The following is a 26,106-nucleotide window of genomic DNA, read 5'->3' as shown; positions in this document are numbered from 1 at the left end:
TCTGCAGAGGAAATAACCACAACAACATAAGAAAGCCTTCATCCAATCTGAGGGAGGGAAATACAAACTGGAAAAAGTGCCAAGAGAGAAGATAACAGAAAACTGGCATCTGGAGAGCTGTCTGCTTGGCAAGCATGCATGTCATTTACAAATGTTTGCCTTTAATTATAGTCCTGGAAGACTTGGGTGAATAATACCACTGAGCAAGCTGCCACTTTCCAAACGTTGCCACTTCATCCTATGGAAATAAAGGGTGGCCACTGTGGGGTTTTTGCTTCCAGCAATAAAGGGCACAACTAAAACCAAAGAATTTTCTGATGTGACATCAGGAGTGGGATTGAGCCATCAAATTGATGTCATATGGGGTCCACTCAGTCACCAGGCTGCACTGGAGAGGTCAGACCTGGAGGTTTTATGGTGCCTTGCTCATCTCTTCTTCTGGGCAAGCCCCATCTTAGCAAGATTTTCCAGGCAAAATAAAAAGAAAATTATGGATTTCATAGAATAAGGGTGAGCAACAGCTCGATTCTGGGAACATTTCGGCAATTCCAAGAAGAAACATGTCACAACTTCCCCAGCTGAAAACATTAAGGACAAAATATTATGGGAGGAATGTTTTATCCAGGCAGAAACCAAGATGGAAACATGCCAAACAATGTTTTCATGATGCCTCCCATACTCAGCCTGCTGGGGGACAGACAAGGTGACAAACAGAACACAGTGAGGTTCCCAAAACTCTGAAAGTAGCCAGGGACCAAAAACCCTGATATTAATGTTGAGGGATACCAGCAGAAATCACTGGTGAGACTAAAAGTGAATTAAACTATGTTTATAAGTTTCTATTGTTTAGAAAAGGACACTTTCTTAAAATAACATCCCCAAGAGAAAAAAATAGTATCTGTTTCAGTCTCAATAGATCTTCTTAAATTAAACATTCATCTCAAAAAAAGTGAGGCTCCCTCCCTGGAGCACTGTGGGCACCCATATTTTCATTTTACAAATTAACACACAAGATCTCTTCAGGGTGAAGCACACTCTGCCAGAGCTGGGCATCACCAGCCTGCTGCAGAAAGCTGTTCCTAGAACAGTGTGGAATTTTATCCTGTTCCTGGTGGACCTTCACAGACACAGGAATGGAATTTTATCAGGTTCTGAGGGTTTCTGGTCTAGAGCCACAGCACACTGCACTGGATGTGGCCTGCAGAGCCTGGCCTGGGGAAATGGGACCTGGACAAGGCTCACACGGCCCCCGAGGGTGGAATCCCAGCCCCTGCCAGCAATAACTGCTGGGAGGGACTCAGGGAATGAAGAGATCCCTCCCTGTTTGTTTGGCTGTGTGAGAGGAGTCCTGGGGGCAGCACACACTGCTCTGCTCCACTTTCTGCCTCCAGGAACCAACAGCTGGGAAAGAAAGTGCTTAACAACACATACAACACATCTGCAACAACCCTTTGTGTCTGGTGACTGATCAGCCCAGTCGCTTCTCCTTGGACCCATCCTCTTTCCCATCACTACCCTTAGTACAAAAAAAAAAAAAAAAAAAAAAAAAAAAAAAAAAAAAATTGTATAAAGCTACCACCATTCAAGCTCTCCAGCACAGATTGTGGCTCTGCCTGCCTTCCAAATGCCTCATATTTGCACTGGGGTGGCAAAGCAAGTCCAAAGCACTGCTTCACCCTTCAGCATCATGCTTGCCAAGCCCCTGCCCCATTCACGTGCACACACCCATGTGCACATACCCATAATAAACACTGCCCTGCCTGCCTGCTCTGGGTTCATGCCCTCACAGCCCACCATCCAGGCTTTACTTTCATGTTAGAAATTGGGTTGGTCTTGTCACAGACAGAAATGCTGTTGCAAATGAATCAAGATTTCACCTTGCTAGGGGGTTACTATGTGAAATGGATAATTGCTTGTGAAGTTTATACTGTTAAATTTAAAATTCTCTTTAGCAAAATGCAATCCAATATTAAATATTTGCTGTTCACAGGATTTTCTCAGAGTCCAATGCCCATCAGATTTCCAGAGACAAGCCTGTTAATTATTAATTTGAGGCTTTGGTTACAAAGGTTACTTTAGAATAATAATAGGCCAAACCTGCAGACAAAGTCAACACACATTTTTCAGTTTGCCTGGTGATAGCAGAACACCTGCAGAAGCTGAGGCAGGGCTTGCAGCAGAGATGTCAGAGCCACTGACAAAGGACCAGGGTCACGTTGAACATGAATTTGCACAGTGGCCACAGTGTGGGCATTTCAACCCTCCCATCCCCTTTTCCTGGGGCCAGCATAATATTTCCTCAACTGACTATTAAGTATTTTTATTATATTCAACAAGGTATATTTTGTGGCAGCTCTTCTGCTGTGGCAATAAAAGCCCTTCCCTTTGCACTACAGGTCAGCTCCAGAAAAGATTAGCTAATAAATTAATAAATAATAATATCAGCCTGGAACACAGGAGACTCCTTTGGCTGCTCTCAGATTTTGTGAGTTGTCAAGGACATTTTACATGCCGGATGTAACAAAAATCCTCCTGTTTGGTTCTTCCTTTTCCATTCAGCTGTGAAAAAAAAAATCCCAGATGAACCTCCCAGTTGTGAAACACACAAACACACTCCCAAAAAAAAATCCACCTTTGCTAGTTCTCATCCAAGAAAGGGCAGTGGACTGTAGGAAAGAGCTGCTTGGAGCTCCCTACCTTCACCTGTCAGGGTGCTAGTAGGTGCCACATTTCCTCTTCAGAACATGTTCAGTGAAAAAAAATGAAAAAACCCAACATCAAAACCCTAGGAGAAAACAATAATGGAAGAAGGGAAAAAACAAAACAAAGCCCACGATGTTTTCAGTGAATTGTTTGGCTGGACACTCTCAGAACATGCTGTTCTAAGTACCTTAAAAGACCAACACAGGAAAGCCCTTCAGGGCTAAAAAATGTTTCCTTGCCTCCAAATAAAAAAAAAAAAAAAAAAAAAAAAAATCCAATAAATACTTCAGCTTTATCAGCACATTTGGGGAAAAGTTACAACATTTAAATTAAAACCAAAAAGTATTTTAACCCAGTATTTCCCCCCCACAAAAAAAGCCACTATATTTCTCCCTTCCATTTTAACAAAGTGTGTGCTCCTCAGAAAGATCAATTACTTGGAACGTCTGAGACTGTTCTTACCTTCAAAATGATTACAGGATTGTATTAGGGTAGCACAAATAATCACAATGTTATTCTGTCATGATATGCTCTATGAAAACTTCCATTCTTGGTTGGCAAAATGAGAATTCCAGTTCCAAGGGATTCCAGTTACCTTTTTGATCTCTGTAGATCAGTGCATTCTGTATGTATTTGAGTTATTAGAACTTGTATTTAAATTACATTTTGATTTCAACATTCCCTCCAAAATCCTGGCTGCTAAATGCTATAGAAAGTTTTGAATTTCAGTGAATTCCCATGTATCTTAAGCACCAAATCACAATTTGGTGAAATCACTCCCTGGCAAAACCAGGTGAGTTTTCCTCTTGAAAATTATTTTATATTTCCAGCTGCTGGTGAAAATTATCCAAACCAACTGGTTTCACCAAATAAAACAAGAAAGCAGATTCTGAACCCAGCTGATCCAGAACTGCAGCCATACAGGAAGGGTAAGGCTTGTTTTGAGCTGGATTTGAAAGAGCTTGTCCTCCACTTTTGGACACCTCCTCTTAGGAACCCAATTCCCTGGGATCTTAGTAAACCCTGCATTTCCAGTCTGTGGATCACCAGGATGCAAGAACATCAATAGCTGCACAGAAGATCACTCACTCCACCAAATCCAGCCTCATTAAACAAATAAAGCTCCCGAGGCAGATTTTCAGTCGCTCCAACAAAACCCCAATGTTCAGAAGCCAAGTGCCAGCACTAATTTTACCCCTAAAGAAACCCAGAGCACGATGAAGCCCTGCCCACCCCGGCATCTCAGAGGGGTGGCAGCCCATCATTCTACCCCCAACACGCACCCACCACCCCTCCCCTTCCCTCCCAGCTCAAAATGAATTCTTAACAACGTGAAGACAATTCGACTTAATTGCAACTGCATCATCTCCTGCAGGATCCCGCTGCCAATCCTGTTTGAATGCGCAGTTGCCAGGGCAACGGGTGAGAAGAGGATGCTTTTGTGCTGCCACTTGCATCCTCGGGAGCCGTGCCAACCTCGGAGCTGCCCAGCTGGGATGGGGTCACCGCCTTCCTCGCCAGCCCTGGGCACGCAGCTCCTCCCGCTCTGCACATTGCCACCTGCGCCACAGGGACAGATGGCTGCAGCTCAGCCCACAGCTCCGAGCACCCAGGCTGCTGGGACAGCTCCCCTCAAACGTGCAGCACTGCCAGACTCGGGCTGCAGGAGCTTTGGGTGACACGGTTTGTCCTTAATGAGGAAAGAAAAGATACTTCACCAGCATTTAGGCATTATTTTCTTCTGGTGGTTTCCCATCTGCTTGTTGTTGACCCCTCACCCACCCCCTCTACACTAACAGAAGACTGCACCATGTCTGGAGGACTACACGGTCCCTGCCTCCACAATTTTAACCTAAAAACTATGATTAATGTGTACAGAAACCTCCCCCTCAATCTGTGATTATCTTCCAGGGCAGACTGCTTCCCAAGGCTTAGCTCCTAATAGCTTTCCTATTTCTTTAAGATGAAGGGTTTAAACTCAGGTCAGAGCCTACTTTGCCTATGACCTTTTATACCACTTTTGAGTCTGCAAGGCTTAAGCCCTTCTATAAAAATTAAGGTGCACTGCAATCATTCTCTTTATATACACTCACATGCAGTTAACTAAGAAATATCTGACTTTAAACTTTTCCATAGATAATGAGCTGTAGCTGAAGATCACAAGCTAAATCTGCTTTTAATTACAAGGAAAACTATTTGCTACAGTGGCAAACAGAGTGTTTAGTTGTTAGTGCACTCACAACTAATTACAGCACACAAGGTGCCTGTTGAAATGACCACCAGTGTCATCTAGAAAGTCCTAAAATCCTCCAGTAGCCCTGTACAGCTGCACTCAAGGAGTGAATGTCTGAAGGTCACCCAGTGAAGAATGCTGGACTGTCTGTGAAGGACAACATCCACGGTGTTGAGATCCAGATTGTGACAGACACATAAGGAAAAGAAGCCAGTTCAGGATTGATTTAATCTTTGTGCAAAGCTGAGTCTTTCACAGCCCTTTTCTGCTACAAACAGGTCCCAGAGAAGCCTAGCAAACAAGCAAACCACAAGACACTGGCTCACACAGCCTCCAACCCAAAACCACCTTTGTGTCCCCAGCTGTGCCTGAGGCACATGACAGGATCTGTGAGCTCCCTCAAAGCTCAGCACCTTTTGAAACACATTTCCTCACCTCCCAGATGCCACATGTGCCATTATTTCCAGTGCAAACATGAATGTCAGCACACAGAGCTCTGCAACATGTTTACCTACACTTGAATAAGAGTCAATAACCACCAACAGCAGAGAAAAGCAGACAATTCTGAGATAGGCAGGGAAACAGAAGCCTAAACTTCAGCTGTTTCAGTACATGTAGGCTTTGCAGAATAAGTAATTTCTTCAGGAAAATAATAATTATATCATGCAAATCTTTAGGGGTGAGGAGGAAGGGTGGGGAGGGACCCCTATTCTAATTAAGCAAGATGATTACTGTTGCTCCATATTTTTAAGTGGGAAAAAAAGGGGGCTGAAGGAATTAAAAAGGCACATTCAGATGTGAAAAAGTGATCATTTAACCACGAGCCACACTCCAGTAGGGTGTTGGGGCATGGAGAGGGGATCTGGCAGACCAGGTAAGTGTCACTGCTCACGGGGGCTGTTACAAGCCCATCACTTTGTCACACAGAAGGCAGCAGTGCAGCTGCTCTGAGAGGAGTGCACATCACTGCCATGCCAGCTGATGGCATTCCCCTTTAATATCCACTCTCCAGCTCTGGATTCCCCCCAGGCCCCATCCTGGCAGATGTCCCAGGGTATGATGAGCTGTCACTCCACTCCATGCCCTGAAACTGCTCTTGCAGTGGACATGGAACTGCTCAAAGCCTGAGGCAGTGCCAGGACACCTCCCTCTCCTGCAGGCACCATGGGTTCCACAGAGTGCCAAATGTAAGCAGATGTCTCTGGTCTTCTTCAAGCTGGAAAACAGGGTCAGACTGCAGTGACACAGCTACAGAGGAGACAGAGGAATGAAATGATGAGGAGCATTACATCTGAGGGACATTTAACCCAGGCCTGCTCACACCTGACAGCCAAATCTTGCATGATCCCCATTCCATGAAATTTATGACAACTGGGTTACTGTTGAATATTCTGGAGGACGCTGAGACCACAAATCCTGTCACTGTGGAATAAAGAACATTAATGTAAAATCTGTAAAGTTCACCCAGACTAAGTGCCCACACAGGGATTTGCCCCAAGTTTCCTCTGCCTTCCAAATGAGAGCAAAATCTTAAACAGGTAACAAGGTAGGGGACGGTTCAGGGTTTAAGTCAGCACTTGTAAATATAAAGATGTTTCAGCTCCTGAGACAAGGGATACTTTTCCACCAGTTAGAAACAAACAAAAGCTGGTGCTGCCTCCTGTAAACATGTGAAGGTGCAGAATTCTCTGGGACCAGAGAATAAAGGATGGATAAATCACAAACCTGCTCATCTTACACACCCCAATTTGGGAATTGAGGAGACACTTGTTCCATCTATTCTTATCACTGTATCATTCCAGAACATAGTACTGCCTTATCTCCTGGACTTTTATCTTGCATGGTGATAACCACCCCTGAAAAGGTTGGAAAACTGGTGAGAAGAGTGGAGAATGGGGCCCATGGCATGCAGTGTTTCCAGGAAAAAGGGCACTGGGCTGTGCAGATACAACTCTCCACCTTCAGCTAGGCATCTGACCTTTGGAGTTAATGGGAATTAAATAAACAGAGCAGTGTCCCTCTGTGGGCTGGACACAGGAGGGGTTTCTAGGGAAGCAGATCAGCAGCCCTGTCTCATGGTGTCTTTCTGTGCTGTTTGCCTGGACACAGACCAGCTCTGTCTTCCCAGAACATCAGGGTGCAATCACATCCCTCTCATAAAGAGAAGATGCAGATGAAAGCAGAATCAGGGCTTAAAAAACACGGGGTCAAGCGGGGAAACCAGGAAAGCACATGATAAGAGTCTCATTCTGTAGGATCAGACTATTTTCCTTTGTGAATAACTAAAGAACACAGTTTATCTCTGAAGCAAGCTTACCCACTCTTTCCTCACATGCCTGCCTGCCCTGCTTGGGAGATCACTGCTGTTTGTTTAACACTGACAAAGATGTCCTTGAGATTCCATCCTTTCTGCGGGGTCAGTGAAAAAGTTCACACAAACCCGAGGTTTAGTGAAAAATAAGACAAAGCATCCATTCAGCAGTGACAGGAATTCCTGGGTATTTTCAGCCCATGCTGAGCAGGACCACCACACAGAGGCAGTGTTAACTTGACAGGTGGCCAAGGACATCCCCTCTTGGCAGGACACAGCTGCCCCCAGCCCCACTTCAGCCTGGCACAGGGGGAAAACTCCAGGGAAATCACAGAAAAGGGCAAGATAATGCTAATATCAGTGAGCAAAAAGAATGCCCACTAACCAGAGGGAATGTTTCTTACTCTTTTTCCAGCAAACCAGCAGGTTTTCCCCACAGAGAATCTTCCCAGGAGGCTTCCTGCATGAACTGAAGGACTCTGGAAGATGCTGCACCTTCAAAATGGTCATGCTCAGCTCAGTTGTTATTTCCCAGGTTTATCTCAGAGGAACTGTTGTATTAGCAGAGCCCAGTGTTCTGAAACACCAGCAAAGGATTCACATACTGGGAGAGGTTTAGATTAGATATAAGGAGGAATTTCTTTACCAAAATGGTTGTCAAGCACTAGAACTGACGGCAGTTGGAAGTGGTTTTTAGAGACCTGGTGCTAAGGACATAGCTTAGAAATGGAGTCAGTAGTGTCAGGGTAAGTGTTGGATTCAATGATCTTAGAAATCTTTTGCAACCTAGAAGATTCCATGGTTCTGTGGTTTTGGCATCAACACCAGAATTCACAGAGGCCAGGGACTGGTGGGATATGGTTCAACACCTCAGGAGTGTCAGGTCAATCTGTGCGTGGTTTTATGATAAATGATAATAAAATTTATGTAAACAGAACATCAATTAATATGTGAGGTTTCCTACATTAATGTCATGTTTAATGGGTAATAACTGAATGCAAAGCTAATCACTGACCTACAATTAGACTTCAAACCACTGACCACCACCTTGAACAAACTCATATCCACAAGAATGGCCCAAAATGGCATCCTTGGCTAGAGTTTAGCTCTTGCTTCACCTCTTTTATGAAGAACAAACACTCTTCCTGACCTCACTGAGAATAGTTGCATAGTATTTCCTCTTCTAGGAGGGGATGAAAGACTTCAATAAACGGAAGAGTGTTCAGAAATAAAAATAAACCCATAGACTTTGGAATGTCTTGTTGTTCTTTCCCAAATTTATTCTCCCCATTCTTCAGTCTCATGTCTTACTTGGAAAAATGAAATGAGAAGCAGGAAAGCAACCCTTGGACTGCTTACTAAAATTCCAGTAGAGAAGCTACTGTGAGGAATGAGCACCACCAGGAAAGAAGAAGAGAAGCAGCCTCAGGCCATCCTGGCAAAGAGAGTCCAGCCTTGGTCAGCCTCGTCTGTTGTCCCCTGTCACAGGACAGCACCAGCTGCACATGAAGGATATCACATAGGCATTGTGTTTTCTAAGGAAACACACCCAAGTCCGTGCTTCCAGAAGGTTAATTCTAATCCCTAAAGTGGACATAGGTGAACTAAAGGAGTGATTCATCATGCTTAAGGGCAAAAATACTGCGTGCATCTGGCTGGAGGCTTCCACTGTCCTCTCCATTACACTTGTCACTGTAAGACAACAGATGACACTGATGGAAAGCCGGACTGGGAATGGGTTTGTGTTCTTCTGAATTGTTTGCTTATGGCTGTGATCTGATTTAAAAATACATGTGAAGCATAAAACCTCAGAGCAAACCAACTAACAGGCCCCGAATATAGATGGTATTAATGATTTGAAATGCCTACTACATTAGTTACAATTCAAAGCAAATGACATATTTGTCTTCCTGTTAAGATGCCAGTAAAAGTGGCAAATAGACACAAGCATTCTTGGTTGCTTAGAGATAATAGCTGATCATTTGGCACAGAAAATCACTGGTGGGTAATTAAGGTTTTACACAAGTCAGAGACAAAATCCATTGTGAATTCAGCATAGCCATGCAGAGACCAGAGCTGGAATCAACCAATAAAGGAAAACTCTCCACTCTCTCTGGGTAGAACTTGCTGCTAAGCCTTGACCAGAAAGAGCTGAGTGCAAGGGTGGCAATTCACAAGAGAACACAGCTTTGCTCAGACACCTCTTGGTGAAGTGTCTGTGCTGGAGGAGACAGCAGGAGTGAAAACAGATCCATCCATTACCTTTGGCCGCTTCCATTCCACTTTCCCTTTTGCTGCTGAGTCGTAGTAAAGGGATTCATCCGAGGCTGGGAACTCGGGATCCTCAAAGAGCCGGCCCTGCTGGAGGCACTGCCCCTTCAGCTCGTGGTACCTCTGATCTCTGAAGAGCTGCACTGATGGAGACATCTTCCTGTCTACATAAGATCAATATTGGACAAACCATGAAGGCTCTTGAAAGTCCATAGCTGATATCATTCCCTGGTCTTTAACAAGAGAGCATGTAACTTGTTCTAAATGAGGTCACTGATTTATTTAAAATTAAACAAAAAAACTAGAGATTATAAATCAGATTATGTTAAAGACTAGGAACGTATAAGCCTGAGACGATCTTATAGATAAGGATCATACTTTTGTTTGAACTGAAGACTTACCAGGAAAGAGCCCAGGCCAGGCAGAAACCAAACATTTTGCTTTATCTAATTGATTGGAAAGGTAGCAGAGTGAGGCTTGGCTCTCAGTCTGCACCATGTGAGAAGGGCTGGGCTGTTTTTGTCCTACATTCTTCTTTTGGCCACTAAAGCTCAAATTATCTACTCCAAATCTTATGCCTAAAAAAAACAAAACCAGATTTCCACATTTCTCCATCTTAATTTAAGTGACAATACTTCAGCTTGTACTATTGTCTTTGAACTTTATGTTACATTTCAGGGAACTGTATTCCCAGAATGAGAAAATATTTGCAAATAACTCATGAGGACTAAAAGTATTTTTAAAAAGCACAACAATGGCAAAAAAACCAAACAATGTGTTCTCAGACCTTAATTCCCAGAATTCTGACTATCAAACTTGGCAGGTTTATGGTTACACCCACAGAGCTCAAATAAATTGCTTTAAAACATTTTACAAATGAGAAATCAATTATAGAAATCACTCAGGGTGATTTGAAATTTGGAGGACATGAGGGATGCTACCTCTACTTCTAGAGAAGGAGTGGTGAGAGCATCTGAACTTACCCAGTTTGGAAAGGTCCTGTGTATCAGTTCCTTTTCCCTCTGGACACAGGTTGGAATTAGAGATGTATCTCCCCTTCCTCGCCTACAGCAATAAAGACAAATGCAGGTTAATTAACCAACATCCTGCTCTGGAGCATGGCACCACATGGTCCTGGCAGCCACTGGCTGTGTCCAGCTGCAGAGAGCTCAGCTGGTGCTCCTTGGGCACCTGCAGCACAAATTGGATGAGATTCCACAAATCTGCAGGAAACCAAACCAAGCTTTTGCAGGTGTGCAAATGAGCACAGCAAGAGAAATACAGAAGAGTAAGGAGGAACACTTGGAAATGTCAAATTTATCGTGGTCTTTGTTCTTGTGAGTGAAAGGTGTTTGTGAAGTGTCCAAGGCCAGGATGGATGGAGCTTGGAGTAACCTGGGATAGTGGAAGGTGTCCCTGCCCATGGCAGGGGGTGGGACTGCATGGGCTTTAAATCCCTCCCCACCAAAGCCATTTTGGGATTCTTTTACTTTCTGGTTACTTATCTTCCTCAAAAGAAAAAAAAAAAAAGTCTCAAGGTCTCTCACTTGCCAGGTGGCCTCCCAAGACAGGGCAAATAGATTTGCTCCCCCCAGAAACCAGTTGTTCAAATGTTGAACAACTTCTCAATTTTACAGAGGTACCTCAGGGACCACAACAAAATAATCTGACTAATTTTGGGTGGGATAAAGATTATTTCATGATAACTGGCATTCTTAATCATAAAATCCCCCATGAGCTATCTAACATTCTAAACCAAGTCTATTTGTTTTAAAAATAGCCCCTGGGTGATGAGGTTTCTGTCATTGCCTGATTCATTGAGACAGGTCTTTCATGACCTCATTCCCCTGCCCTTTCTCCCCACCTATCTACCAGACAGGAACGTGAGTCCTTCCAGGATTAACACTCCATTCCACAACAGCCTGGAATGTTCTTTGGCAATGCACAGAAGGTGGTGATGAAGCACTGCCTGCCTCACCCTGGGCTGCACAGGCAGTGCACAACAAGGGAAACACCAACAAGGAGGGGGCCTCTCCTGCCAGTCTCTTATCCTGCCCCTCTCCAGACTCCCTGTGACATCTGCAGTGTGTTTTAGGGGCTCAGGCTCCCAGGGCTGCTTCACCCCACCCAGGAGGCACTGAACTGAAGTCCCACCACCACCTGGAGAACCAGGAAGAACTCACTTTCACAGGAACCCAAAGCTGCCCATTTTAAACTCAATAAAATATCTCTTTCTCGTTGGAAAGCCCTCCATCAAGAATGTCAGTGCAGTTTCTATACAACAGGTTGAGTGCTGAGGATGGAGGAGCAGAGCTGAGCCCACCTCTCCTGGAGTGTTCACCTACGAGGACATGGCCTGAGGCAGACCTGGCTCCCATTCCAAGGTTTATTTTTGAAGCAGCTCCCAGTTTTTGACCCTCAGTTGATGACTGAAGCTCCCAAACTAAGAAGCACACTCCTTCCTCCCTCCTCCAGCTGAGGCACATGGCAGCAGAGCATCCCCTGCTCCACACCCACAGCTTTACCCTGGCCCAGCTGGCACTCCAACCTGGCAGTGCTGAGGAAACACTGCAGGGCTTGGCAGCTGCTCTGCCAGGGCTCCCTGCTCTGCCATGTGATACAGAATCAGCTGTGCACAGTGGACTAAGAAATACAGTCCTAAAAATACTGCACCCCAGATCAGAGACACTCTTGTTCTGCAGGGAGAAGGGACCACTCCCAGGGAGGGACAGAGGAGAAAAGAAGGGGGTAAAAATGCTGAAGAGCTCTACAGGTCACCCAATCCCCCGTGGTGTCAGCAGAAGTACAGAAGGTCTCATGTCACTGAGCTTTTGGCCTCTCAGCTTTTTTCTCTGGCCCCTCTGTTTTTCGAGAGTTTCCCATTCTGATTAGAAAAAGGGTTTCAGCAGAAGAGTGAAGTGGAGCTGGTGCAGAATCCCCTCTTCAGCCTAACCACAGAACAATCTCAGTTTTACTTACAGTTTATTCTCAGAGATGATTCCTCTGCCAGAGCCAGCCAGAGCACAGCTAAATCACATTCAGCACTGGGCAAATAGCAGCTCCTGGCCTTAGGAGCAGCCATAAATTAAAGGGACATTCACTTGAAATCCAGGTATTCACCAGAGCATTAAGGTAAGCTTTGAGTGCTAAACTACCCAACAGTGTCTCTTTACACTCACAGTTCCTTGTCTTAACCTTCCTCTCCCCCAGCTGCTACACAAGAGATCCACAACAAACAGCACTGACTGTCCAGACAGGCGTGCGAGGGATAACTACAGCCTCCTTATCCTTGAATTCATGCAATAAATACACAAACCTGAACAGAATTCACCTGCTCTCATCCCAGTTTTGGTACTCTTTGTGACCAAGTGACATGCAGGGTAAAAGCTCAGGCAGAGCAGTTATTGCAGCTGCTAAGCCCAGCCATCCCTCCCACTCCCACCCCAGCCCGAGGGGTGCAGGGACAGCAGGGCTGGGTTTTTCCTAACCAAACCCAGCACTTCCAGCCCCAGAGGCCAAGCAGCTGCAGAGGGGCCTCGGTGCCAGATGAAACTCCTCTGCAAGGAGGAGGCTTGATGTGTTCTAACACATAAATTCTATCACACACCCTACTTTACTGTTCCAGCTGTAGGACTCCAAAGAATTTCCATGCACAGCACCAGGACTAAAAGGGCAAAGTGCATTTCCAGGCAGGATTTAAGGCCACAGCTGGACACAATTTTGAAAATGAAACTGCTTCTTCCAGAAGTGAAACCTGAGTTCAGGCCCACATTCCTGCTGGTTCAGGAGCCCTTGTCTGGGAAGGCCATGGAGGGATGGCAGAAATGATGCACACAGCATATTCCATGCTCTGGGGTACCCTCCCAGGCTGAGGGAGCTGGGGTGCCTCAGCCTGCAGAAGAGAAGGTTCCAGGGAAACCTTAGAGCAGCCTTTCAGTTCCTAAAGGGATTTTATACAAAAGAGGGAGAGCAACTTTGTACATGGGCAGACAGTGATAGGACAAGGGGAAGTTGTTTTAAATTGAAAAAGGGGAGGTTTAGATTAGGATACCAGGAAGAAATTCTTTCCTGAGAACTGGCACAGGTTGCCCAGAGAAGCTGTGGACTCCCTACCCCAGGAAGTTTTCAAGGCCAGGTTGGATTGGACTTTGAGCAGCCTGGAAGAATTCTCTGCCCAGGGTGGTGGAATGAGATGAGCTTTCCAACCCAAACCATTCTGTTATTGTATGAACCCAGTTTGAAGATTATTGTCCATTTGCAGGTACCAAGTTGTCACCTTAGCAGCAGTAACAGCCACACCTGGTTCTCAGGTTTCTCTTTTGTACCTGCAGTTGTGTGCCTGTCTTAACAGCACACAAAAACCTCCCAGCTCCAAACTCTGCTCCTTGAACACTGACTCCTCACCAGACCTCAAAGCCACTGTTTGGACTATGAGAGCAAAACAGGGACTCAAGTATTTCACTGTTTGCAAACAGAGTCTTGTATTTTTCCAAACATCTCTGTCTCCACAATTTGTTTCAGAACAATCAAACCAATGAATGTCTCCAAAACAGGAGCCCTGCAGCCAAAAGCTTTAAATTACTCTGAACTGGTTTTCTGTAAAACTAATTAAAGGAACTTCCAGATCTCCAGCTGGAAAAGGTTATTGCTCTTTCTTGCTGTGCAAAGTGATCACAGGTCCTTACAACATAATGACTTTGCAAATCTGTATTAAGTGCAGGGGAACTTAAAGCAGTTGAAAATCTTCCACTTCATAAACACTCTGGTTTCATGATCTTGGCTGTTCCACTGCTACTGCTGCAGTAGAAGCATCTCTTCTGGAGAAATTTACTCATTCCAATTCTTTAAACAGCTCAAGACATTAACTGAGAGGCTTTATGCTAGACTGGATCTCCTCTCTTCCTCTGCATAAGCCAATAAAAATGTAAAACGTCAGTGTTAAATCCATGCTGTGTGGAGGTGCAATTGCATTAGTAAGAATCTGATAAATTTTGATCAAATTTGCTGCACGGGATAATTTAATAGCATGCTGTCCAGTATTAATGCCTGTGCTCCAGGGTTCTCAGTAGTTTTGGATGGCAGTGCTCTTCCTGACTGGGTGAAGCACTAAGTTATTGTGTGCTCTGGGGATGCCATGAGTGTGCAGCATTAGCCCTTCTTTCATCCAGTATTTGGATTTTCCAACAAAATAAGGTTAATTTGATTATTTTATGGCCTCTATATAATAAAAAAAACCTCAGGACTTTTACAGGCATATAAGGGTCACTCTGTTAGCTCAGCTGAAGAATAACCTACAGGAAGGTGACACAAACATTTGCCTTCTTGCAGAAACAGGACCATGCCAACCTTGTTATACTGTGCAGTTTTGCACTTCAAATCAAGAAAGGAAACCACATATTTTCATCTGGGAGTATCTGCCCATATCCTATCACTTCTGGGCAGGAATGTGGGGGAGACTAACTGGACATCAGGAGCCCACAAGCTGTTTTCTTTCAAAGACAGCATCACGGCCTGACAGAATCAACAGACTATAAACCAAAGGGGTTTTTTCCATAAAATTAATTACAACACTTGTACTGCAACAGCACCGTGCTTAACCAGGTTTTTCTTTCAGGTCTCACTGGGATAGGAGAGGCTCTGTGGTACTCCAACTGAGAGTCAGAATTCAAATTGCACTGCAGAGAGTGGGTGCTGGGTCAGGACCAAGCCTGAGATTTCCTCAGCCCAGGAGTGGAGCAGGAGCTCTGCCAAGAACCTGTCGCTGATTTTCACAGCTTGTTCTCTCTCCATCTCTCTATCTCACCAGTTCCTGGTGAGATAAAGTGCAAACTCATTCTGACCCTTCAGGATGGGAGTACAGAAGCAAACAGCTGCTGAGAAAAGCTGCCCTTGCAGGTGACTGCCCAAGGGGGAACAGCTGCATCTGGCATAAGCAGAAACACCCCAGATTTGTAGGGCTGGCTGAGAGTCAGAGTTGTGTGGGATCTTTTCAGCTTGAGAACTGAGTGAAATCAATACACACCTGTGTTTGTTCAGCAGTACGATGCTGATTTCATGGTCAAAACCACTCAAAGTCCTGGCAGAACACACTCAGAGAGGATGAACTCTGGCTGGACTCCCTCTCTCCCCTCCTTGCCTTTCCCATGGGAGTTTATCCCCAGTGGCTGCCCGTGAAATACTTTTAACTGTTCTCTCTCTCCCCTCAGGCAAGGGCAAAGTTTTAAAAAGCAATGGCATTAGCAGCAGGCAGATTTTTGCCTCCACCTGATTTCCAGGTGAAACCTTCAACAAAATCCTGAAGTTCTTTAAGATCATTGCAAACAGAAACAAAACCCTTGGCTCCTTTCAGGATTTTCCAAAGTGCACGGGTGTCCTCATGTTTCAAGAAACCTTGTCCTTCAGTGGCTTCCAGTATAGCCTCAAAATCAGACACATTTTCAGTTAACATCACAGAGGTTAACATTAAACCAGTCAAATGATCTATAAAAAGCTCTGAAGAAATGCAAACAGCATTGTCATTTAATTCATTCAATCCAAGGCTTTGTGCTGAAACCACAGGAAACAGCTTTCTTCAGAATTCCAGTACCTCTCCATGCTGCCTTTTCATAAAAGTTAGTTTAAATAAAAGGATTGCAAATTAATCAGTAACTCCTTATCAGGTCACTCCATTATTTTATATATCCACTTATCAATTATTTGAGATACAAAAATCTCTCCTGCACAAGAACAATGAAATAAAGTTTTAAAAAACAAACAAACAAACAAAAAAACCCAAAAAACAAAACTTGAATTTCACAGGGAAAGAATCCATGGTGAGAACTGACAATATTTTGGAAGATCAGAGACAGGATGGCAAATGGAATTATATGAGCAGAGATGAAATCACACTTTCTCAGTCTGGCCCCTTTCTTTAGAATAACTGTAAAGGATGCCTGTAGAGAGAAGAGTGGTTATCTGAGAAGAAAGGAGAGCACCCAAGCTTTGGTAATAAATCCTGCAATAAAGTTTGGCTCAGGGTTAGCACAGAGCTATGACTTTCTGAAAGAACTATATATTAAACAATTTAAGTAATCCAAAACATTTTCTCATTTGGCTCATTAGGGTTCACAGAGTTTTCATTCCTGGTGCCAGAGGTGTTAATCAGTGAACATTAGTCAGCACTCACCTGGCTGGGGTCAGACGCTGCCGGGGCACATCGAACTCCAGCGTGGCTCCTGCAAACACTGATCCCTCGGCTTCTCAACGTGCAGCTCTCCGGGCTGCACCACGATCACATCTCCAGGGGTGTGTTGGGATAACTCTTCCAGGGATGTCCCAGGACACCAGGGACTCCGAGCTGACCAAAAGTGCACAGCCTCGTGTGCTCCTGACTCACAGAGCATCAGCTGCGGCTGTGCTGGAGCTGTGAATGAACTCTTGAAGGAGGAGATAAGGTCAGGCTGTTTGGCAAGAGTTGCAGAGTTTATTTGGGATTTTTTCTTTTTTTTTTTTTTAAGGATTAATGTGCACCATTAAAAAAAAAAAAACCAAACTTACATTCCTTATTAGGCTGCACAGCATTCATCCTTTTCTCCCTGTCCTAGTAAAGAAATTGGTATCACTTTATGGGGGTAACAAAGTTTAGAAACGAGAAAATAATACATTTCTCTGTGCTGTAGCAAAATAAAAAGTAGGATACAAATTCTCAACAAGACGTGGTTTTGGAAAAACAAGATCTTCTCCATACTTTGCTCAGCTTCAATTTCCTTTTGGGTAAATCCTAAACATCTGGGTTAATTTGACTTAATTTTTTTTTTTTTTCCGATTTGAGGACAATAACACCTTTATTTCCATTATGTGGGTTTTATTTGTATTTTAGTAAAAGCAGTCCCATTTTTGAACAAGTGCCACTTCAAAATGCATTACAAAATTTCATCTGTACTATAGCTTTATATATTCTCCCCAGTTTTCTTCCTCCATTTAATCCTCATTTTAGCATAACTGGTCTAAGTTTACAAATAGGTTCATTCCTTCTCCTCAACATTATTACTCATAAGTCTCCTAGAGGAGATTGGATCTCAGGGGGTGAGTTACATCCACAAAATACTCTGAAGATGAATAAAAAATATCACAAATTTCTGTACTGCAAGGTTCACTGCAGGACTATTTCCTCTTTTACCCCAATTCCTTTTGAATGCATGCTGAAATTTGGACTGAAAGTCCCTGGAAGCTGCCACTACAGTTTTACTATTTCATGAGTTAAAAAGCCTTACATACTAAAGCCATGTGTTTCCAATTCCTGATTGAGTAAGTAGCCCAGAGTTTAAATCAAAATAAAAAGCTGATGGTTGTATATTACACACACAATATGATTCATCTGCACAGCTGAGGGAAAAATATGAAAACTCCCACAAGAGCACAACAGAATTCCACTCTGTGAGCTGATAATAATATTCACAGCTTATAAGATGTGTTCTCACAGTAGCTGTCTTTGCTTTGATCTGCTGCAGAACAAAACCATGAGAACTTTTTGATGTGAGTGGTGTAATCCAAGAACTGGATGGGATTTGTCTGGGCTGAGGAGGAGCTCTTGCTGGAAATCTCATCAGAAACAGAAATTCCTTTGGACAGACAGCAAGATGAGCTACATAGATGACAAGTAATGGAAAAAAAAACCAACCTGGAAAAGAGGTTTCACTTACTGTGAACCATTTAACCTTACAACATTGTACCTGAAATCCTTGAATGAGCCCTGCAGCCTTTAGTTTCCTTGGTGGATGTGTCCCCTCCTCTGGATGAACTGGCTTCCATTAATGACTGTGCTGCATCTCCTGGTGTCCTGAATTTCCTCACTGCTCTCCTGCAGAGCCTGCAGGCACCCCCTGAGGTGCTCCACTACACTTTTCTTGCTCCAGCCCTGCTGCTTTCCAAAGCTGACTCCTCCTGCATCCTGCAGCAAACCAGAGCCCAGAGCCAGCCTGTTGTGTAGAGACACCACAGCACAAGGAACCACCAGAACTTGCTCTTTCACAAGATCTTCTATACCCCACATCTGTATGTTCAGCACCTTGGGCTCAGAGCCCATCATATCTTCAGAAATTCCTGCCCATCACCTTGCACACACACTCCACTGCCAGGTTCTTGGGTCCCACCAGAGATATGTTCATGGGGCAATTTATTAATACACCATGAGATGGTTTCCAGCAGAGATTCAACTTAAATCCTACATGTTTATTCTACTCTTTCTAATTTAAGCAGTTTGAACAAAGAAGAGCCCAAGAAATCTGAAAACTAAGCAAGATTCACTGAAAATTTTCAGAGTTGTGTACCCAGTTGGGCCTGATTTTGCTCAACAACACCATTTTGGACCTGGATCACTCATCCTTCACATTGTGGAATTTTGATATCAGGTTCCTTCCTACTTTCTCCCAAAGCATAAATGACAAGAGGGGTTGGATTAAGGGTCAGTCCCAGACTGATGTTTTGCTAGCACTGAACCTTCTGCACAGCACTGAGTTAAAGGAAGACAATCCCTAAAACAGAAGGCACAGAAGGGGCTGTGCTTTGCCCTGTCTACAGTTGTCACAGAAGCTGAAGTGTACAGAGCAGGTTTTATCCCCCAACTACCTTAACCACAATCAGAAGAAAAATTTCTAAAAAGACAAGACAGGATTAGAAGTGGGCATTTGGAGTTATTTTTCAGGCAGGCTGGTCACGGGGGGAAGGAGGAGCAGGGGAACAGCCCTGCGAGGGAAGGGCGCCAGGATTTATTTCCCTGCAGGACACAAATTAAATCCAGCCTGGTTCCCTCCTGCGAGTCCGGGGACGGGGGGACGGGCCCGGCGGCCGCGCGGTGGCGGCATCGCCCAGGGATGGGAGAGTGGGAAAGGCAGGGGAGAGCTGGGAAAGGCAAGGGATGGGAGAGTGGGAAGGGCAAGGGATGGGAGAGTGGGAAGGGCAAGGGAGAGCTGGGAAAGGCAAGGGAGAGTGGGAAAGGTAGGGGAGAGGTGGGAAAGGCAAGGGATGGGAGAGTGGGAAAGGCAATGAATGTATGTGAAAGACAAAGATGGGTGGGAAAGGCAAGGAATGGGTGGGAAAGGCAAGGAAGAGGTGGGAAAGGCAAGAGATGGGTGGGGAAGGCAAGGGATAGGTGGGGAAGGCAAGAGATGGGTGGGAAAGGCAAGGGTGGGATAGAAAAAATAAGGCAAGGCAAGGGAGTGGTAGGCAAGGCAAGCCTAGGGAAGGGTTAAAAAGGCAAGGGAAGGGAGGAGTAGCTAAGGTATGCTAGCTCCCTTGCCTAGCCCTGCATATTCCTCCCTTGCTTTGAGTTCCCTTCCCTTCCCTCCCCTCCCCTCCCCTCCCCTTGTCTTGCCTCCCCTCGTCTTGCCTTGCCTGCTGCTCCCTTGCCTTCCCTGCCCCTCTTGCCTTTCTTTGTCAAGTCCTGCCTTGTCTTGCCCTTCCCTTGCCTTTTCTAGTCCTTCATTGCCTTGCCTTGCCACCCCTCCCTGTTCTGCCCACATTGCCTGGCCCTCCCGTGCCCTGTGGCCAGTGGGAGCTCCCCGAGGGGCCCTGGGGCTCGGGCAGGGTCTCTGGGGTTCCTGGGGCAGGGAAGGGGTGGTGAGGAGTGGCTGGAGTCCCTGCGGTGCCGGGATAGCAACTGTAGGGCTGCGATAGGAATGGAGCTGAGATCCCTGTAGGGCTGGAACGGCGAATGGCTGAACTGGAGCAAAACTGTGAGGCTGAGGTTGGAATGTGCATCCTGGAGCTGGAGATGAAACCTCAGAGAGCTGCAACCCGAAAGATCCTGACGTGAGAACCAGGAGCAGTTTCACCTGGTGGCAGGGGAAGTGGAGATGTGGAGCTGGAGCTGAAACGGCAGAACTGGCAGTGAAATAAAGCTTGTGGGGCTGGAGCTGAAATCCCTGTTGGGATGGCAGAGCCACTGTTGGGATGTGATAGTGGCATTTGGGATGGAGTAGGTGCTGTCAGGATGGGATAGGGACTATCAGGATGGGATTGGGACTGTTGGGATGCAATAGGGCCTGTTGGTATGCGATAGGGACTATTGGGGATGGGATAAGGACTATCAGGATGCCATGGGGACCGTTGGGATGGGATAAGGACTATCGGGATGCTGTGGGAACTGTTGGTATGCAATGGGGACTGTTGGGCTGTGATGGATGTGTCAGGATGCGATGGGGATTATCAGGATGTGATGGTGACTATCGGGATGCCATGGGGACTATTGGGATGCCATGGAGACTGTTGGGATATGATTTGGACTGTTGGGATGCCATGGGGACTGTCAGGCTGTGATGGATGTGTCAGGATGTGATGGGGACTGTTGGGATGGGATGGATGTGTCAGGCTGTGATTGGGACTGTCGGGACACCATGGGGACTGTCGGGATGTGATGGGGACTGTCGGAATGCCAATGGGACTGTCAGTTCGCCATGGGGACTGTCGGGATGTGATGGGGACTGTCAGTTCGCCATGGGGACTCCAAGTCCCTGCAGTCCCAGCCGCCCTTTCACGCGGCCCGGTCCCGCCAGGCTCTGCCCGCGCAGTCCGGCCCGGCCCCTCAGGCGGCTGTCCTGAGGCGCAATCTACACGGCCGCGCTTCGCGACCCGGCGGAGCCGCGGCCCGGTACCGCAGCCCCCGCAGGTGCTGCTGGGGCCGGGAAGTCCCGGTCGGGCCGGGAGCGGGGCCGGGAAGGGCCGGCGGGGCCGTGCGGTCCCGGTCGGGCCGGGAGCGGGGCCGGGAAGGGCCGGCGGGGCCGTGCGGTCCCGGTCGGGCCGGGAGCGGGGCCGGGCACAGCGTGGAGCGGGCGGGAGCGGCGGGAGCGGGCCCTGAGGGCACTGCGGGACCGCGGGGCGGGCTGCGATTGGCTGGGCGGGCCGGGCGGGGCTATAAATGGCGTGCGCGGGCAGCGTGGGCGGCAGTCTGTGCGGAGCTGCGATCGCTGAGGTGGCTGGCCCCTCACCTCTCTGTGGGCCGGGGACAGCCGGGACCCGACCCGGCTCTCTCGAACAGCCGGCGTCCCACGGTGCTGTCGATGCTCGGCCCGACCCCCTCAGTGCCCGCCGTGCCCCGTGCGGGTCGGACAGCGGCGCCGCTGGAGGCTGGTGCGGAGCTGTGGGGACAAAGCCGTCCCCGAGTGAGGAGTGGGCAGAATTCGGCCCCGTGGAGCTTGAAGTAATATAAAAAATATAGGCAATAGAGTTGGTTTATTCCATTGTTATGTTGCTCTTATGTTCCACTAATGTTTTGCGTTAGAGTTTTTTATTCTTTTACTAGACAAGTAGTGTTTATTAAAGGAAGGTTGTAGGATTGGGGCCGCTAGAACATAAAGCCCTGGGACTGGAGGCAGACCCAAACCCACGTGGAGCTGACATAAATCCCACAGGGAAGGGGATGGAGCTGCAGGAACTGCCCAGGGGCTTCCAGCCCAGCCAGGGGGATTCTCTGAGGGGTTCCTGGGGCTCAGAACCAGCCCAAGGGCACGTTTTGGGATGGGGAACCCGGGGCTCAGTGCCTGTTCTTGCCCCTATTGCTGGCTGGGGTGGGATTGTGGAAAGGTGTGTGTTAGGGGTCAGGTCTCAGCAGCAGCACTCATTTGGGATGGTGTGACAGCTCCTGGAGATACTGAAGTGATGATGGCAGTGGCTGATTTGTGTCCTTGTCAACAGTCCTGAGCTTCAGTGAGAACAAGGAGCAGCCTTTAGCTGGAGGCACAGGGAAGCTGAGGAGCTGGAGATGAGGCAGCACAGCTGGCAAGACATAAACATGGTATGGCTGGGGTTGAAACTCCTGTGGGACAAGGACAGGGTAGGGACTGAAGGGTTGGAGACAAAATGAAGATCCTGCTGACAACCTGGAGCAGCTTCACCTGTTGGCAGCAGGGAGATGGAGAGCTGGAGTGGAAACGGAGCTGGCAGTGAAATAAAGCCTGTGGAACTGGAGCTGAAATAACTGTGGGTTTGGGGTGGGAGAGCAGCTGTAGTGGTGGGGCTGGGCTGGAGCTATAGCAAAGATCCTGCTGTGAGAACCTGGAGCAGCTTCTCCTGATGGCAGTGGGAAGAAGTGGAACGAGCTGAATGGGCAGAGCTGGCAGTGACATAGAGCTTGGACTGGCATGGGGACTAAAGGAGCTGAAATCACCATTTCTTCCCTGCTTCTCTGGCAGCGAGGGCCCTGTGCAGTGGAGCAGGATGGGTGTTTTTGGGGCACACAGGACACATCCCCTGCTGCCATTTGTCATCTGTATGGGCGGGCATCAATCCAGCTGAAAAACACACATGAAAACTCCCTGAGGGGCTCACAGAGACAGGAGTTCCCTTCTCTTTGAATTGCCATTTGTATTCCGAGTGTTGTGTAAACATTAAATATTTAAAACATTGCCTGTAGCACTCTTGTTTCTCAGTGGAATTTGGATAAAGCCATTCCTGTCTCAGGGTCATGAGAAATGTGCTCAGGCTTAGTGTGTTCCCCTTCTCCATCAGAGATTCCAAGGCCTCCAGGAGCCCTGCTCCTCTCCCACAGCCTGAAATCAGAGCCGTGTTTAAAGCTGGCAGGAGTTGGATGGGTTTGGCTCACATTTGCCCTGTCCTTCCTGCTCTGTGGGATGCTGCTGCTGCTGCATAGTGCAAACTTCCCCCAGCATAGGAGCAGCTCTGCACTCACAGACAGAACCCACTGCACGAAGCTTTAGGGTTTTTTTGCAGTGCCCAGGCCATGCTCACTGCAGTTCACATCTGTTTTGGGGCTTAGAATGTTTCACTTTGGGCACTTGATCATGTAATGCCATTTTTTTATTTAGCAAAGGTTTGTCTTCTTGCAGTCTCCGATGCCAGCTCTGCTCTCACAGTGCTGGTGATTTCTTGCACTGGTAACTCTTAGCAGGTGTTGTAGTTTCCCAGGTGAACCTCTTCACATGGAGTCTGAAGGTGATTATCCCCATCCTTCTGGTACCTGGAGACCAAAGAAATTCTAAGCTCACTTTGGCACCTGCTGTATTTTTAGTGTGGTCCCAGGTGATTCCCCAGGTGACACAGAAACCTGTGGCCACATCTAGAGCTGAAAGTCTCCATGAGTTGTAGGCTTCTGCTCTAAATATTCTTTTCCTAGTTCTGGCGCCTGGCATTTAGAGTCACAGCCGATCTACTTTTCTGGCCAGAAAAGCAGAATATGGTGAGTCATTTAAAGATTTAAGGATATTAAGGGCAGGCTTGGTTTTATGTACTAAATCTGTGTCAAGGGGACAGAAAGGTGTTTTTTACTTTCTGTTTTAATGGGGTAAGCCTTGTGGGGAGGCTGCATTGGCCTGTGTGCCTGGAGCCTGTTCCAGGGTACTTTGTCACGAGACACAGGAATAAGGGAATTGTCCTTTGAGAGGAGAGCACGGGAGGACACGTCTGCCCTTGTCCCCAAGTTCTCCAGCACGTAACTGCATTACTCCCCCTCGTGCCCCCTCCCCACCCAAAGTGTGACCTATTTATTTGCAGAGCTACAAAAGTTTGGCCTCATCTCCCCGCACTTGGCTCCTGCTCCTGCTGCGTGTGCACAAGCAGTGCATGGGTGGGCGACCTCATTTGAGAACTGATTTCATTATAGATCAACTCTGTTCCTCCCCTCATGGATCTCATAGTTATCTTCCTCCCTGATGAGGAATTCTTAATTAAAGCATGGACAATTTGTGACAGAATGGCATTTTCCAAAGATTTTCTTTCCTGCTTGCACAAATGTGTCACTCTCCAGAGGCCAGGCTAGTCATGTGTTAATTTAAAATGAAGGTTTTATTGCTCCACCTTGCTCTAGGTGCTGCTCACCTTTCTAGGCAGCACTGGAAAAAACACCATTTACAGATTGATGACAGATTTGGCTGCAGGTTATTCCAGCCAGGCTTCTGTCGTGTGCTAATTCAACCTTATGTTGGTATTGGTGCCTTATTTTTCAGCAAAACTGAAGCCATGTCAGAGTGGCATCTTTGTCCCCCTGCTGTCCCCAAGAAGAGTAATTGAGTTCTCCTGTCCCACCAACCCTGGAGGCTGGAGCAGACCCCAGTGGCTCTGGAAGATCTTTCTGCTTCCACTGGTGTTCTCTTCCGTGGGCTGTGGCACTCACAGGGACCCTGCCCTGTCCCCAAAGACAGCAAGGCCACATCAGAGGGTGAGGGAGCTGTGCTGCCTCCAGGGCCCCAGCAGTGTCACACGGGGGGATGATCTCAGGTGGCCTGGTTTAACCCCAACCCCAACCCCACACAGCCACTGGCTCACTGCCTTCCCAGGGCAAGGGAGAGGAAGGGTGACAGTGAGAGAACTCGTGGGTTGAGATAAAGACAGTTCAATGCATCAGAAAGGAAGAAACTAATCATCATTGTGATAATAAAAGAGAATTACAATGTCCAAAGCAAGGGATGCACAATGCAGTTGTCCAGCCCATGGATGGCTTTCCCTCAGTTTATTTGATAAGCATGACTCCAGATGGTCTGGAATATCCTTGGGTCAGCTGGGGTCAGCTGTCCTGACTGTGACCCCTCCCAGCTCCTTGTGCCCCAAATTTCCTCACTGGCAGGGCATGAGAAGCTGAGAAGTCTGAGCACAGACCCTGCTTAGCCATGACTGAAAACAAGTGTGTTATCAACATCATCCTCACACTACTCCAAATACAACACCTGGAGTTGGTGCTACTGGGAAGAAAATTAACTGTCTCCCAGCCAAAACCAGGCCAGGGAATTCTTAGTCATGTCTCTTATGTTCAGAATATATGAATATTAAAAGCTTATGAATAAGCTTTTAAAGATGCAGGTCAGCCTGACGAGGCTGACAAAGCACTGATACAATTAAAGCAGTGCCTCTGGGCTGTTCATCCCACTCGGGTTTTCACAGCTCCCTGGGGAATCTCCCCATGGTTATGGTCACTCCCATCCTTTGGGACACCTCTTCTTTAGAATGTGGACCAGCATTGCGTGGTGCGTTGTCTGGAGCAGAGCACAGAGCCAGCCTGGGGTGACAACCTGAAAAAAGCTTTTAAAATCACAAGATTTGATGGCAGATGGTGAAAGGGAGCAGCAGAGAGCAGGGTCAAACTCCAGATTTGATACCCCAGGCTCAAGAAGCCCAAAATCTGAACACAGATGCTGAGCGTAATTTCCAGGGGTCTAAAATCCTCCTGTGTTGTCTTCACAAACCAGGAAAAGCAGAAGACAGCAGCCAAGGGGTTTTGCACCAGGCCAGAAGTTACTTCAGTCTAAGCAACTGATAGCACACAGGGCTAGCATACTTGGACTGAGACTTTTCAGGGAAACACTTCTGCTGATGAGATGTACCAACATATTCCAGGATCCCTGAAGTGAATTTCTGTCTAGGTCCAGGCTGATGCAGCAGAAAGGCCAAGCTGTGGAAGCTGAATTTTACTCTCACTGACACAACAGTAAATCTGGAGTGATTCCATATGTGCCAGAGGAATTCCTGCTAAGACAGCAGCATCATTTCCAATGGTTTGCAGTGCTGCCTGGCGGTGCCACACTACCAGCATTTAGATTTCCTTTTAACTCTCTCTGGAGTCCCTGGAATAGCTGCGATAGATGCACACAGCAGCTTTTAAATC

The 26,106-nt window shown here is 46.8% G+C and overlaps 1 protein-coding gene and 1 long non-coding RNA gene across 2 annotated transcripts in view; one reads left to right on the top strand and one right to left on the bottom strand.

Moving 5' to 3' along the window:
• The window catches only part of CAPN6 (calpain 6), a 50,550-nt gene extending 33,826 nt beyond the window's left edge, over nucleotides 1–16,724 (bottom strand). The window contains exons 1-3 of the mRNA XM_077786625.1: nucleotides 16,684–16,724; nucleotides 10,502–10,583; nucleotides 9,510–9,682 (exon numbers count right to left, since the gene is read on the bottom strand). Coding sequence (XP_077642751.1) covers nucleotides 9,510–9,674 — 165 coding nt within the window. The 5' untranslated portion in view covers nucleotides 9,675–9,682; nucleotides 10,502–10,583; nucleotides 16,684–16,724. The remainder of the gene's footprint in view (nucleotides 1–9,509; nucleotides 9,683–10,501; nucleotides 10,584–16,683) is intronic.
• Nucleotides 16,725–22,203: 5,479 nt separating this feature from the next.
• LOC116183639 (uncharacterized) lies at nucleotides 22,204–22,895 on the top strand. Its single transcript, XR_004148301.2, has 2 exons — nucleotides 22,204–22,287; nucleotides 22,685–22,895. It is a non-coding gene; the product is annotated as an uncharacterized LOC116183639 (long non-coding RNA).
• The last annotated feature ends 3,211 nt before the right edge of the window (nucleotides 22,896–26,106 follow it).

Source organism: Lonchura striata, chromosome 14, assembly GCF_046129695.1.
Source record: "Lonchura striata isolate bLonStr1 chromosome 14, bLonStr1.mat, whole genome shotgun sequence".
Classification (NCBI taxonomy): domain Eukaryota; kingdom Metazoa; phylum Chordata; class Aves; order Passeriformes; family Estrildidae; genus Lonchura; species Lonchura striata.
This window is presented reverse-complemented; position numbering and strand designations above follow the sequence as displayed.